Source organism: Mesitornis unicolor, unplaced genomic scaffold, assembly GCF_000695765.1.
Source record: "Mesitornis unicolor isolate BGI_N332 unplaced genomic scaffold, ASM69576v1 scaffold15731, whole genome shotgun sequence".
Taxonomy (NCBI): Eukaryota; Metazoa; Chordata; class Aves; order Mesitornithiformes; family Mesitornithidae; genus Mesitornis; species Mesitornis unicolor.
In genome coordinates this window covers 6,407-21,391 of record NW_010164593.1, presented here as the reverse complement: position 1 = coordinate 21,391, position 14,985 = coordinate 6,407, and the positions used below count along the sequence as shown (strand labels likewise).

Sequence of the window (14,985 nt, the reverse complement as noted above, 5' to 3'; positions counted from 1 at the left end):
GCACCAATGAACAAAACAACCAGAAAGGCTCCTAAGGAGCAGAATTCATTTCAGAAACTCCATGGGTCACTGTTTGAAAAATATATATAAAAACAAGATGAGGAAAGTGTGAAAAAAATGAAGAACTAGGACAGCTGGTGCCAATTCTGTCTTAAAGGATAAACTTCATTTTTTTCCCCAAACATTCTAATTTGGTATTGGAATGGAAACATGGGACCAGACTGCATAGTCCCTCATTTATACAATTCAATTACTGATGCCGATATTTTTTGCCAACTAGATACAACACAACTTGCTGCTTTGACATGTTTTGCCTTGTGTTTTCTTTTAAAAAGATGTTCCTCACAAAGAGAGAAAACTTTAACCCAACCCTTCCTGCTGGTTAGCCATAAATAAGCAGTACGGTTCCATGCTAGACAAAACTTTATTCTGAAATCCATGTCACAAGATGTACATACAGAAATGTTCATGAACAAAAGCAAATAACTTTCCTTGTAAAAGAGTATTTTTTTTCTTTTCTCAATATAGCTATTCAAGTTTTGTTGTTTGTTGTTGCTGTGGGTTTGTGTTTAAATACAAAACTTGAAATACCTGATTGATTAAAACACCCCAAAGTATTACCATAACTCAATACTATGCATTTATAGCAATATAAAGTCTGATACACTGAAGCATTATACAGAAGACATAAGATGACTTTTAGATTCTTGTATAGCACCATAACCATAGTAATTATCATAGAATAAGCATAATATTTTCTAGATGTGGTAATTGTTTTAAATCGTGACAAAAGTAAGAAATAGGTGAGCTAATTATCATGAGTGCAAAATATAAATGATAAGTAAATCCACAAAAGTAATTTCAACAGTCTAACTGGCAACTATACAAAATGAATTTATTAAGATCATATAATTAGCAAGTTTTGTGTAATTCTTTACATTAGCAAAGCTTATGCGACTTTAAATTTTACTGTCTTTCAAAGGCAAGGTGTGGCTTTAAGTGAATGGTAATTTTTGACAAAAAAAAATAACTACTAATAAAAACTACTAATTAAAATAAATGCATATAGATCAAATATGTGGAATGTATGTCCGAAGATAAGGTTATCAATAACATTCTTAAATAACTCTATTACATAACGATATGAGGTAAAGATTAAATGTTTTCGAATTTGCCAATTTTTAGAGAAATAGTAACACATTTTATTTCCTCAAGGGTAAGTCAGATTACTACAACTAATGACTTGCTAAACAAATATATGATAAATATCAAAAAAATCATCCTAAAAGTTGAACAAACGCAGGAAAAACCTTTTGAGGACTGAGTTCTCCAGTGTTTAAAATAAAGAAAAGAGCATAAAAGTTAGTCTGGTATTTACATATTTGTATGAAAAAAAACCTGAGGTATTTAATGGAAAGTACAGACATATCTTGTGTTTGATTAAGAAAGATGAGAAGCAGGTGGCCTATGATGTACATATCGCCATTACTGACAAGAGAAAAGGAGAAGCTTTCCTCTTAAACAATGCAAAAACTACAATTTAACACGTGCACATGCATTTCTGTCAAATACAATAGTACAATTTGCAACATACTAGAGATGTGCACATTCCCATTTCTTACATTGTCCTTCCCTGTCAGTAAAACATGCCAAGATAGTTAGTTCACATCAGTTCTTCACACCTCTCAAAACATTCCCCTTCCCCTCCCCCACTTTTAAGCACAGTTCTAGCAAATAACTTTCAGGACAGAGCTCATTTTAGCTGTTTCTTGCCCTTCTCCACTTCTCTTGCAATACTACCATTGTTTCCTCTGGTAGAAATACTAGCATTTGTAACCAATTTGTAGCCTGAACATTTTGGCCTTCCATAAACTTAGCTCAACAAACTTTTTAGCAATAGCATCACATTTAATTGCCATTTAGAAGGTCTTGTAAGTAAAAGTTCTATAAATAAGTTAGCACCAATATTTTACGAGATGCAGATCCAAATTTCACAGTTATCTTCTAATTAATGCTGCTGGAGCACTGCAATCTACAGAAGCAACCTCAGAAGTAACAGCCATAATTAAATGTGCACACATACACAATTTGGCAAAGTGATTATTATGCCAAATACAGAAAAAAAAAAGCAATTTCAGGTTTACTGATTTCACAAGGCCATGAGGAGAGAAGCAGAACAACAAATTGGTAATATTTAGATTCAGATCATACTTCCATTTGGAAACAGGTTAGTTCAATGGCATTAAAACCAAAACAAAAAAGACTTGCAGCATGGCATTCCTCTCCTTCCTTAATATGCTTGAAGAAAAAGATTGCCGTTTTTTAAAGTCAATTATAGTTTTCATAATACACTATATAAAAACAAGACACACCAACAGTCAAAGAATAGCAGAGGATGTGTGTCCCTGAATTATATGCACATTGTGACAGGATACACATGTACTATGTTTATATAAAAATATATTCAACATTTAATAAACTATACTCTGAATTCTCCTAGGTCAACTTTGCAACACAAGCTGTAATTTTAACTTATTTCCACACTATATTTATATATTTGTTTGTGGGATAATTATTTTTTATGCTAAAGAACAGTGACAAAATTAATCATCCTTTTCATCTATACTCTTTCTTTACTTTTATCTTTATTTTTATTCTTTTGATCTGTCATCCAGTTGCCAAGGATTCAAATCTCATTAGTCAGCATTTTATAATTCCATGTTAAGAAATACAATAATTTCAACTTGAGATCACATTTTAAGTCACTTCACTTAAGTATTTGCTTGGAAATTGTCCAGGAGATGAAGTCAACTTAATCCAGTTTTACAGTCTACACTTGGAATAGAACAGATGAAATGTAAGTAATTACTGAAATGATGCCTTCATTCTGCGCAGTGTGTCCTGAATTTTTCGAGAATGTTTTTCTGCTGGTATTTGATGGAAGTTGGCACAGTTGTCAGCTGCCAAGGCAGAAATGTCTGCATCTTTAAAATGAGTTATTCTTTGTCTGAGGTAAGACTGCAGCTTGAAATCTGGTGTGTACGTATAAGGATTCTCTTGAAATGCATGAACTTGGCTCACAACTTTTGCAATATTTCTTGAAAGAGAACATGGTAAAAAAGATTAGTTTGCTTTGCTGCTGGTAAAAAAAACAATGAACCAACAAACAAAGCCCCCCGCCACTCCTTCTTCCCCCCCTCCCCCCAAACCAAAAACTAATCCCCCAAAACAAACTTTAAAGGAAATTCAAAGGCATCAGGTACTTTCTTCAATACTATGTGTCCCTTTAGTTACATGTCAAAATGACTGAAACTATTTAAACTGCTGACTGTGAGATGTTGCATTAGCTCTCATTACCTCATTGGACAGTATTCTATTTTAAAAAGTTAGGTGACATAGATGCATAATTAAAATAATTACCTAAGTTTAGTCCACTTGTGAGCTCCATTTGTCATTGTGAATCCTCCAGTTTCAAGTTGCTGGACATGCATAGCCAAAACATGGGCCGATGGAATTGTTGGAAGTGTTTTGAATCTTTCTCCTTCCGTCAAGCACAAGCTATCACTTTTTAAAAAAACCTAGTTTAAAAACACACACAGCTAAATCTCATGTTAAGTATTGGGGTGAGTTTTACAAGAAGTTCTCCACTTCATGTGTTTAACACTACCTATTTATTTGTCATAAATTTTAACTTTTGGCATTTAAAAGACAACACTAGGAATTTACCTGGTGGCCAATATTTTAAAGTAGAGAAATAAAAAAAGTAACTTTAGTCAAAAGATTCTTCATACATAATTTTTAATTGTTCTAAATGACAGCCAAACCTACATTTTAGAACTTTACAATTCAAAATGGGATAGACAAATAAGAGAATGCCTCTGATAAAATAAACATTTAAGATTTTTCAAAACATATTACAGCCACGAAGCTCCAGCAGAAATAATCAGAAAAGGTGTATCTAATGTTCTAGCTTGCTTTGAAATGTCTTCCTTGATTTTCACTTACAGAGGATACATTTTTGAGAAACACTGAGATGAAAATTAATGTAAACTCTTGGATTAAGAGTCAACACTCTTAAATAAAATTAAAATCTCCTTCATAATACAGAGCAATAAATTCAGCTTTCATCCTGTAGAGGCACCCATTTAAGCAGATCTTGCATCTCATCCAACCCTAAAGAATTATTTTTACATTAAAGACTTTATACTATACCTCAACAGCCTTGAGTTCCTCCATAATTTCAGCTACTTTTGCAGGTAAAATTTTCCAGGCCTTACAAGAAAACAAAATAAATTTTTGTTTTTTTTTCAAATTAACGTCCATATTGGAACATGATTATTTTAAGCAAAAAAAAAAAAAAAGAACGAAGTCCCAGACTTACTGGTAACTGCCGTACAATAAGATTTTCCAAGCCTGCTAGGATTTGCATTGCAGTAGCAAAATTTCTTTGTTCATAGCAGCATTTTGCTATAAGAAGAAATTTTGACAACAAGCTCACCTGCAGCTGAAAAAAAATTATGATATACCACATATTCAATATTAAAAATATTAAAATACACTAAACATATATAGTAAACCTACATAATAAAATTAAATGAGAAGGAAGAAAAAGAGATGCATTTTCTTTTTGAATTTATCAAAATTCTTGACTGTGGTAACATTTTCTTCCAACACTAAGTTTTCTGTTTTCTGTCACTGAGGAGTCCTTGTTAGTCTGACATCTATTCTTCTCAGGCAACCCATTTCTTATGTTATATTAGGCTTTGTCACTTGCTACTGTAAAACATCCAAGACATCTAACATGCTCGTTGTGACAACAAACTAAATTGTTAACTGCTCATTTATAGGTATATTTCAGAATATTTCTTGCAGCTTTGCCACATAGCATATACACATAGCATATACTCATACACAATAACAAAGAATAATTTCATAATTAATAATACAATAAAATTACAAACCTTAGATGTGTGACACATTACAATTTCAGCAGTAACCCAGCTGCTGATACTGTCTGCATTTCTCAGTAACTGTAGAAGGTACTGGTCTTGTATGCACTTCGACATAAACAGATTACAGACATTAAGTGAAACTGTCTCAGTAGAAACAGCTCTATGGAGAGAATTGGGAAAAAAAAAAACCACAAAAATAATTAATGCTGAATTTGGATTTTCAAAGCAAATCTTGATTGTGAAGATGCCAACTTTAACAATTTAAGATAATTTTGCAGAACTTGAGGTCTTGCTTTTATTATCTTCCACTAAGTACATAGTGTTACTTTTTCTTCCTTATAATTACAAGAAAATTATGTGATTAGAAGACAAGCATATGCAATATATGTATCTGTACACAAAGGCACCTTCACTACTTGCTATTGAATAAAACAAAGCATCCAATCTGACACAAAATAACAGCCAGAAATTCAAACTCATAAAAAACTTTAGTCACATTAAGAAGTGGAGCCTGACACCTAGTGGCACCACACAGTTTGTTTCCCATGCTTGAACCCCAAGTCAGTATAAACCAGCTGATTTAGCCTCTGCTATTCGACAGTCTGTAAAAGATGAGCTGCTTTAGATGTTCATTCACAGTTCTTATATGGAAAAGTCTGCTACAGGTAGTGTAATTAACAAGTACAAATTAGAAGTTAGCTGAATCCACTGAGTATGTAGGAACTCGACCATAAGAAAAGACAATTAGGTCCATGTGGCTGGATGAAAAACATTAATTACTGTTAAGCAAGTAATTTAAATAGGTTGGTAGCCACTCTAATAACTACAGAAAAATTCTTACATATTTGTGAATACTTCATCTACCTAACAGTAAGAAATGAACATTGCACAGAGAGGTTGTGGTTCTCCATCCTCACTGAGAACTCCACTGCACATGATCCCAACAACCTGCTCTAGCTGACCTTGCCTAAGGTAGGGGGCTGGACTACAGGATCTTGAGAGGTCTCTTCAAACTTAGCTATTCTGTGATTCTGTAATGGTCACTGACATTCTACATATGTACACGCAGGCATTATCAGGTATGCTGGTTCAGAAACCATTACTAATTTTTTCCACCAAAAATAAAACCTCTAAAGTAATACCTCCTAACACAAGTCTTCAGAAATATTTTGGCCTGATGAACTTTAGATTTCAAAGAAATCACCTTGCAACTGTGACCTACCACATATACATACATATGTATAAAATCTCCTGAAATTAAAAAAATATGTAAAATAGACTATCTAGTCTGTTGAAAAGATATTAAGTATTTAAAATGTTTCCTCTTCCTGGATGTATTAAAGGCATGACACAGTAAGTTATTGTGCATCAGCAGAATAGAAGGACAAGAAACTTACTTTTGGACAGCAACACACTTGTCTGTAACACCAAGTGCTCTTGAATTTAGAAAGTGTACTGGATGACATTTATGAAATACTTCCTAAACAAAAAAGAGGAAGATATATCTGCTGTTAGATCTATCAGTTCTTTTAAAATGCTCAGAGTAAAAATGACAGAGGGTTTCCCCCACTCCCCTTCTCTTTAGCAAATTTAGCAGAGGGCTCACAGCCTAAGAATAGAATTAGCCATTCTAAATTTTACTGTAGAGATTTCAAGACAGAAAAGGATTATTTTAATTCAAAGTCTTATGAAATAGTATGAAATGAGCTTGAAATAGGGTTGGGAAACAGTAGAAAAAAGAGGCTGAGCATAAAATAAGAAGATAGATATTATTTGTACTTCCAAGTAAACATAGATCTTTGTACCTGTTGCAGTAATGTCAGCTGACAAAAAAGCTGTTGCACACTGTATTCTATCAAGAGATACGGTCCTACTTCATCTGCTTTAGCAAAGGAGACTGGTAATTCTTCTGTAAAACTGTTATAGCATGGCTTTGGCAAAACTGATGAAATAGTGTGCAGTCGTTCTCTCTGATGTTGTGCAATTGGTCCCATACCTTTAGAAAGTTTCCAGTTAAAGTTCTGCAGAAAAAAAAAAAAGAAAAAAGTAAAACAGCAACTTCTCTAAAGCAAACTTTATGCCTTCCCTTGATTTAACTTTCTGGAACGTTTTGTTAGAGAAACACCTTTGTGGATGTAAAACTCTTCACTTAATCTTCAAGGTTAGCCCAGGCACTAATTGGTTTTCAACATTGCTATTTTAAGCTAATATAATATGCACAGTTGATGAGTTTGAGCAGGACGATACCAGATCTCAATCAACAATCAGTATGTAAAACAAAGTTCTGCGTACTGAAGCTTGCTGCCATGAACAATCACAGGCCCTACTTCTCATGGAGGACTTCAATACCCTGACATTTGCTGGGAAGGCTATACAGCCAGGCACACACAGTCCAAGATGATAACTTCTTGACACAGGTGGCGGAGGGGCCAACAAAGAGAGGAGTGCTGTTGGACCTTGTACTGACAAACTGACAAACAAGGAAGGACCGGTTGAGGGTGTGATGGCTGGGGGCAACCTTGGCTGTAGTGACCATGAGATGGTGGAGTTCAGGATCATGTGCAGTAGTCACAGAGCAACAAGCAGGATCACAGCCCTGGACTTCAGAAGGGCTAACTTTGGCCTCTTCAAGGAAATGGTTGGAGAAACCCCATGAGACAGGGTACTAGAAGGCAGAGGAGGCTCAAGAGACTTGGTTAATATTCAAGTGCCATTTCCTCCAAGCTCAAGATTGGAGCATCCCTATGAGTAGGAAATCAAGTAAGGGAGCCAGAAGACCTACATGGCTGAGCAGGTTGCTACTGAATAAACTCAAGTGGAAGAAAGAAGTTTATAGAGCATGGAAGAAGCGGCTGACCACCTGAAAGAAATACAAGAATGTTGTCAGACGATGTAGGGAGGCAAGAAGGAAAGCTAAGGCCTCCTTAGAATTAAACTTGGCAAGGCTGGTCAAGGAAAAAAATAAAGGCTTCTTTAAGTACATTGGAGACAAAAGGAAAGCTAGAGAGAAATGTGGGCCCATTACTGAATGAAGCACGTGCCCTGATGATGGACGATACGGAGAAGGTAGAGTTACTAAATGCCTCCTTTGTCTCCATCTTCACTGCTAAGGCCAGCCCTCAGGAGTCCCAGACTCTTGAGACCACAGAGGAAGTCAGGAAAAAGGAAGACTTTGCCTCGGTTGAAGAGGATTGGGTTAGAGAACAATTAAATAAACTGGGCATCTACAAATCCATGGGCTTTGATGGAATGCACCCAGGAGTACTGAGGGAACTGGCGGAGGTCATTGCTAGGCCACTCTCCATCATCTTTGAAAAGTCCTGGAGAACAGGAGAGGTGCCTGAGGACTGGAAAAAAGCCAATGTCACTCCAGTCTTCAAAAAGGGTAAGAAGGAGGACCCAGGTAACTACAGACCAGTCAGTGTCACCTCCATCCTTGTAAAGGTAATGGAACAGCTTGTTCTTGGTGGTATCTCAAAGGATGTCAAGGAAATGAGGGTTATCAGGAGTATTCAGCATGGATTCACCAAGGGGAAGTCATGAGTGACCAATCTGATAGCCTTTTATAATGGCATAACTAGATGGATGGATCAGGTGAAAGCAATGAATGGGATCTACCTTGATTTCAGCAAGGCTTTCAACACTGTCACCCATGGCATCCTCACAGTAAAACTTAAGAGGTGTGGATTGGACAACTGGGTAGTGAGGTGGATTGAGAACTGGCCAAAAGGCAGAATTCAGGGTTGTGATCAGTGGGGCAGAGTCCAGTTGCAAGCCTGTGCGTCAGGGGTTGCTACTTGGTCCAGCCTTGTTCAATGTATTCATCAATGACCTCGATAAAGGGACAGAGTGTACCCTCAGCAAAACTGCTGACAACACAAAGCAGGGAGGAGTGGCTGACACACCAGAAGGTTGTGCTGCCATTCAGAGTGACCTGGACAGGCTGGAAGGTTGGATGGGGAGAAATGTAATGAAATTCAACAAGAGCAGGTGTAGGGTACTGCATCTGGGGAAGAACAACCCCATGTATCAGTACAGGATGGGGGCTGACCTGCTTGGCTTGGTTGACTGACTGTGGCCAATAGCATCCTGAGGTGCATTAAGAAGAGTGTGGCCAGTAGGTCAAGGGAGGTTGTCCTCCCATTCTACTCTGTCATGGTAAGGCCACATCTGGAATAATGTGTCCAATTTTGGGCTCCTCAGTTCAAGAAGGGTGAGGAATTACTGGAGAGAGTCCAGCACAGAGCTGGGACAGATGATGAGGGGACTGAAGCATCTCCCATATGAGGAAAGGTTGAGAAAGCTGAGTCTGTTTAGCCTGGAGAAGATTGAGGTGGGAACTCATTAATGCTTATAAATATGTAAAGGGCAGGTGTCAGGAGGACGGGACCATATTCTTCTTGGTTGTGCCGAGTGACAGGACAAGGGGCAATGGTCACACACTGGAACACAGGAAGTTCAACTTAAACATGAGGAAAAACTTCTTTACTGTGAGGGTCACAGAGCACTGAAAAGGCTGCCCAGAGAGTTTGTGGGGTCTTCTTCCCTGGAGACATTCAAAACCCACCTGGATGTGTTCCTATGTGATCTTCTCTAGGTGATCCTGCTCTAGCAGGGGAGTTGGATTAGATGATCTTCAGAGGTCTCTTCCAACCCCTATCATTCTGTGACTCTGTGAAACAGTTTGTATTCTTAAGTTTTATATTTTATGTTTTACTTCTTACTATCTCTTACTATTTCTTGTACTCTTTTTGCTTAGAATCAAAGAAATTATCCCTTTCCAAAGTAATATTTGCTTTTCCATTCTTCTGTCTTTTTCCATCTTCATTATGATACAGTGGCAATAAAAGAAGTCTATGTTTTGTCTACTCTGCTTGCCCTTTTTTGGCAGAATTCCTAGTATACCCCAAGGAATTCTACACCTTTATCAGAAGGCTGATCCTAAATTCACTTGCACATTATTGACACACATGTCTTCCACATGTCATCTTGATCACTCTGCAGAGAGATGTTTTTTGAGGAAAAACCTACAGTATGATCGAGCTGCTGGGGTTACTTTTCCTTATCACACTATATGAACAAGTAAATACAGACAGTAGTTCAGAGAAGGGTTTGCACAAGCTTTGAAACTGTAGCATGAAACCCCCCACTCCCCACTGTTTTCCTATATTTATAGTATTACAAAGATATATGTAAGTATAAGTATTAATGTCTGACGAGGGGGAAAAAGGTTTCCTAGTAACTATGAGTGACATATTAGTATCAAGCAGCTCAAACCCTCTCAAAATTTTGATGATCTGATCTATTATAACTGAAACAGCTGACAGGGTACAATTAAAGCTTAAAGATGGCTTCCACAGTTACAGAACTGTTTATGCCTTAGATACTTTCCAAATAAAGTTTAAAATGCAGGTACATAAAATTTACTAAATCAGGGTGTAGACCCTAAGCTGGATACTCCAGTTTTTGTCAGAAAATAATAAATGGAAATGTGCTCTATAACCTGCAGTCTGAATAAAATACATGCCTTTCTGGAAACATCTTCTGAGAGCTTTTTACATAGAGAATGTAATGTTTTTCTGTCCTCCTCGCCGTCCTCTTCACATCTGTCCATGTTGGAGCATTGATGAGCATTGCCACTTTTCCTGGCAGAAGCATCCTCAAGCAATGACAACAAGCGCTCACCATAGCCATTTAAAGGAGCAACCTGTAAATTTAAAACAGATTAAAAGAATATTGAAATCAATTTCTCATAAATTATAAGCAATGCACTATATAGTTGTAAGATTCATGTCTGTCCAAAGTCTGACATACTGAAAAGAGCTATCTAAGATAGCGTTGTCTTTCTTTTACTTTAATTGTAATTGGGATACCTTTTTGTAATAACAATCTTACATATACCACAACTGACTTCAATTGATTATTTTTCTTTTTTCTTAAAGCTTCTACTGAAATTCTGATTTACCTTGGAAGAAATAAATTCTTTTAGGATACACAAAAGATCAACATTTGTTGCAAAGTCTACACTGTAACAGTCTTCAATCCAAGCCTGCAGGATGTAGAAACTGCGGTTACGTATTTTGGTAAGTGACGTGGAAGGATCCAGGCTTGCACTGGTGAGAAGAAAAAGGCACTTATTTCACCAAAATTGATATTCAATTCCCATTAAAAATAAGTTGAAAAACCCACAAGTATTGTTTGGCAATGACAGTCTTATCTTAAATTCTTATGTTTCATGTCTCTAGAATCCATGCCTCTCTGGAACCAAAGCTGTAGTTGCACTTACAATCCATCACTGAACAACTGGAAAAAGTAAGACTCAGAATTCAGAAGAAAAAAGAAGCAAGCACATTGTCAAATACAGCACTTGCTCTAGTTTCACTTACTTATCAGGAGAGTCTTATAAAAACAAACATCAAAATTCAACTTAATTAAGTAGTTCTTTTCAGAAACGGCTATTTGCCATTGGGGGAAAAGTTAATTATGCTTTGCTAATATTTTTCACAGGAAATTACTTTACCTTGATAAAGTGCTGCTGATTCTTTCAAGGAGAAACTGCAAAAACTCTTCTTGTGTGCAGAAATAGCGAAATGTGTAGAGAAACTGTTGTACATAACCTTCTAAAAACGCATTTCTGTGAAGCACAAGAATAACTTCAGACAAGAAATAACAATTTCCCCTTGCATTAGAATAAGCAACAGCAAAAAAGAAATCCTGAAAATATCAAGAATTAATAGGGATTTAAAATTCTTAAGGTCTACATAAAACCTTGATTCCTTTTTATTTTATTCAATCAAATATTGTGACTGCCAACACTGAAAGAATAATTTGTTTTTAAGGAAAGTTTCTCTACTTGCAATTTCGTGAAGAGTCATTTTGACATTTCTATGGTTATCAAAAGTTACATTCTAAGGAGTATGGAAGAACAGATTTAATTTCCTTTTTTCTGTCATCTCACTTGATGCTGTTTTAAAAGATTTTTATTATAACAGCATAAAAAAGTAGATACTTCAAGCACGAAAATATTTATTGTAGCTCTAATTAGAGCAGTAGTTGCTTTAACAACAGAATATAGTTATTATACACATTAAAAATCAGCGCATTTTATTTTTTATGTATACACACACACACTTAAGGTCTTAACATAGCTTAATTGTCATGTCTCCCTGATGGCTTACAGCTAACAATGAAAATTTGGGTTTGATGAATGTGGAAGCTCCGATTTCAAAACATTTTGTTCCCTTTGTATAAAATACTAACCACTAGGAAAGCAGCACTGAGAAGAGGTAACTGGGTCTCAGAGTCAGAGTGAGCTGGGAGGAAGTTGCTGCCTTTCCAGTAGCACAAGTCTGATGGAGTCTCTCAGGCAGTTTCCATCCTTATACTAGAATGGCTCAGGTATCTTAAAACAACACTGCCCTCAGCCCAGTTGAAGGTTAAAGGACATCTTTGTCCTCTTTTAAGCCCTGAGATAAGGCTGCAGCTTGATCAGTCCAAAGGACCAGAGCAATAACCCACAAAACAGAACCTATGTGTTTTCACATCCAGGACCTATAAATAAGAATTGTCAAATTATATTTTCTGAAGAATTGTTATACTGTTGGCAGCAACATAAAACCTCCATTCCATGGCAACTATCAGAGCAAAACCTCAAATGAGTAAAGGAAAAAAAAGTTTTAAACTATTAGGTTTTTATTTATTATCAAATGCTTTGAGTTTGAATCAAATCCAAATCTAGCAGTTTGGCTTATTTCTTATCAGACTGTCTTCTGCCATTTCCATGCCCATTTCTGTTTTCACAGAAACAACATTAAACTTGATACAAGAGAGAATAATTTATGCAAAGTTGAGTAACTAGAATTTATCACTGAGACTACATTTTCCTGAATTAGCAACTATGCCTCAACTCACTCCCAATTAAGAATGTGCAAAATATATTATACCTAGAATATAAATAAGCCATTAAACCAAGTGGTGTCCCAGCCTGCAGAATTCTTATTCCATTTTCATTTTTACACTGGTGTTTCTCTGTGTTATAGTAAAGAAGCAATGATGACTCCTCTGTAGGTGCCACACCCACGGTGTCAGTTCTCCCGTTGTGAATGACTGTAGGCAGCATACAGGATTCCACACCCCACTGCTCTGCATACATGATCTGCTCAAAGATGCAAAGCCATGTAGAAATAAAACAGGAAAATGCAGTCAACTCATCTCAGAGTCAAATTGTATTTCATAGAATTGCTTTTCTTCCCTCCATTTTAAACAATACTATTAGCAATTACCTTTATTTTAATAATTCATTTTGATTCTACTTAATTTGGCACTTTGACACAAAACATTCTACATTTCATATACTGGCTTAAGCAGCCAACTATACTGATGCAGTAAAGAAATGACAAACGAAACAAAAGCAAAATAAAGTCTGACTTGCCTGCACATATTTCTTCACCAGTTCAAGAAACTGCACTTTTGATTTCATCTCCTGTAGTTGTCCTCTCAATTTGGGCAACATAGATTTAGTTTCAAGACCTTTAGATTCAAAACACACAGTATGAGAACATCAATGATATTGATTTACAGGGAAAAATCCTTAAAAGTACTATACACCTGTTTCATTAGTGGCAAGTGGCTGTAATCTCACCTTTGGTTCTTTCTTTCTGCAATAGTTTCTGGTAAAACTTTATGGTCTTTCTGTAATTTTTGGTCTCCATCATTAGCAATTGTTCTAGTTCCTATTTAAAGAGAAAATGTAGTCTGAAGAGAATGGCAAATGCAAGGTTCTAGAAAACTGAAGTTTGAGAACAGATTCATTTCGCATGAAAAAAAGAACATCCAAACAGACAAGCATATGATATTAGCCACGGAAAAACTACCTCTAACACCTGAACTTACAGGCAAGTTACAAGAAGCATCATCCATCCCCAAAGAGGCATTAGTTATGTCACAGTTCCACAAGTGAAGAACTGGCGCTGGTCTGTATATGATGAGACTGCATTGCAGTTTGTCTGAATCCGTTTATATAAATATACCTTTAGTTATTATTGCACTTATCTGGTTGTTTTCAAGAGCATTTTAAAAAGTGACACTCAAAAATCACCCAGAATTAAGAGTGATGGGTTCTGAAATCAGTGCGCAGCCCAGAAATGCTGTTAAGCAGCTGACCTGTATTTGCAGCAAGAACTGTATGTTAGATTGAAATAAATAGTTTCCAAACCAGTAAAATTACATTATATCACACAACCAGCTCAGAAGGCAGATAGGAGAGCTGCTCTGTAAATAAAAGACATACCAATTTTGAAGTTCAGCTTACATATTTTACATTTATGCATTTTATAATTGAAAAAAACCCTAAATTTCTATAGAATTATATTACTTAAGAAATGGATAGAAATTAAAATATATCAGGCTTCTCATGATAATATCAAATTTAAAGTAAACATTAATATCTGTTTACATATCAAAGATTTCATTATTTTACCAAATGAGAAAAATGGGCTATCCACTTTGGGTTCAGTTTCTGATTTATTATGAAACAACAAACATGATGCGTTGTGTTTTATAAAAGTGGTAGCTTTTGCACTTGGGTCCTAAGCTAACTGCCAATGACCCAGTTACATGAAACAGCATTTTAAATGGAGTAAGTTCACTGAATGCAGCAGACAGAACTCCCACAAGCAAAGTGATCAGAAAACACATAGCTCAGAGCTAACATATCAAACAACAGATTGGTAAATAGGTTAGCTTTAATGGGATGGACTTACTAGAAATTAATTTGAGTTTGAGAAAAATGTGTCACTTTTTCAGAAAAGCTCTAAAGGTTTAACAACATAGTTCGTTAGCAGTAAGAGTCACAAAAGCCCTGTGGATTTTTGAAAGACTTACCACTACATAGGCATCACAGAAAGCAGTGAAAGCACAGAAAAGCTATTATCCAGAGTCTGAATTGAAAAGTACTTTCTTTTACTGAAAGGTTTTGTTTTGTTTCATCAATTAAAATGAAAGCCAGTTGATTAAGAGACTATGAACACAAAGG

At 36.0% G+C, this 14,985-nt stretch overlaps 1 protein-coding gene across 1 annotated transcript in view; it reads right to left on the bottom strand.

Moving 5' to 3' along the window:
* Positions 1 to 2,670: 2,670 nt before the first annotated feature.
* The window catches only part of KNDC1 (kinase non-catalytic C-lobe domain (KIND) containing 1), a gene marked incomplete at its 5' end in the record, with an annotated part of 18,456 nt that continues 6,141 nt past the window's right edge, over positions 2,671 to 14,985 (bottom strand). Inside the window, 13 exons of the mRNA XM_010194371.1 lie at positions 2,671 to 3,097; positions 3,421 to 3,578; positions 4,213 to 4,272; positions 4,382 to 4,504; positions 4,962 to 5,112; positions 6,350 to 6,432; positions 6,758 to 6,973; positions 10,480 to 10,659; positions 10,918 to 11,065; positions 11,473 to 11,586; positions 12,896 to 13,107; positions 13,384 to 13,481; positions 13,594 to 13,684. Coding sequence (XP_010192673.1) covers positions 2,866 to 3,097; positions 3,421 to 3,578; positions 4,213 to 4,272; positions 4,382 to 4,504; positions 4,962 to 5,112; positions 6,350 to 6,432; positions 6,758 to 6,973; positions 10,480 to 10,659; positions 10,918 to 11,065; positions 11,473 to 11,586; positions 12,896 to 13,107; positions 13,384 to 13,481; positions 13,594 to 13,684 — 1,866 coding nt within the window. The remainder of the gene's footprint in view (positions 3,098 to 3,420; positions 3,579 to 4,212; positions 4,273 to 4,381; positions 4,505 to 4,961; positions 5,113 to 6,349; positions 6,433 to 6,757; positions 6,974 to 10,479; positions 10,660 to 10,917; positions 11,066 to 11,472; positions 11,587 to 12,895; positions 13,108 to 13,383; positions 13,482 to 13,593; positions 13,685 to 14,985) is intronic.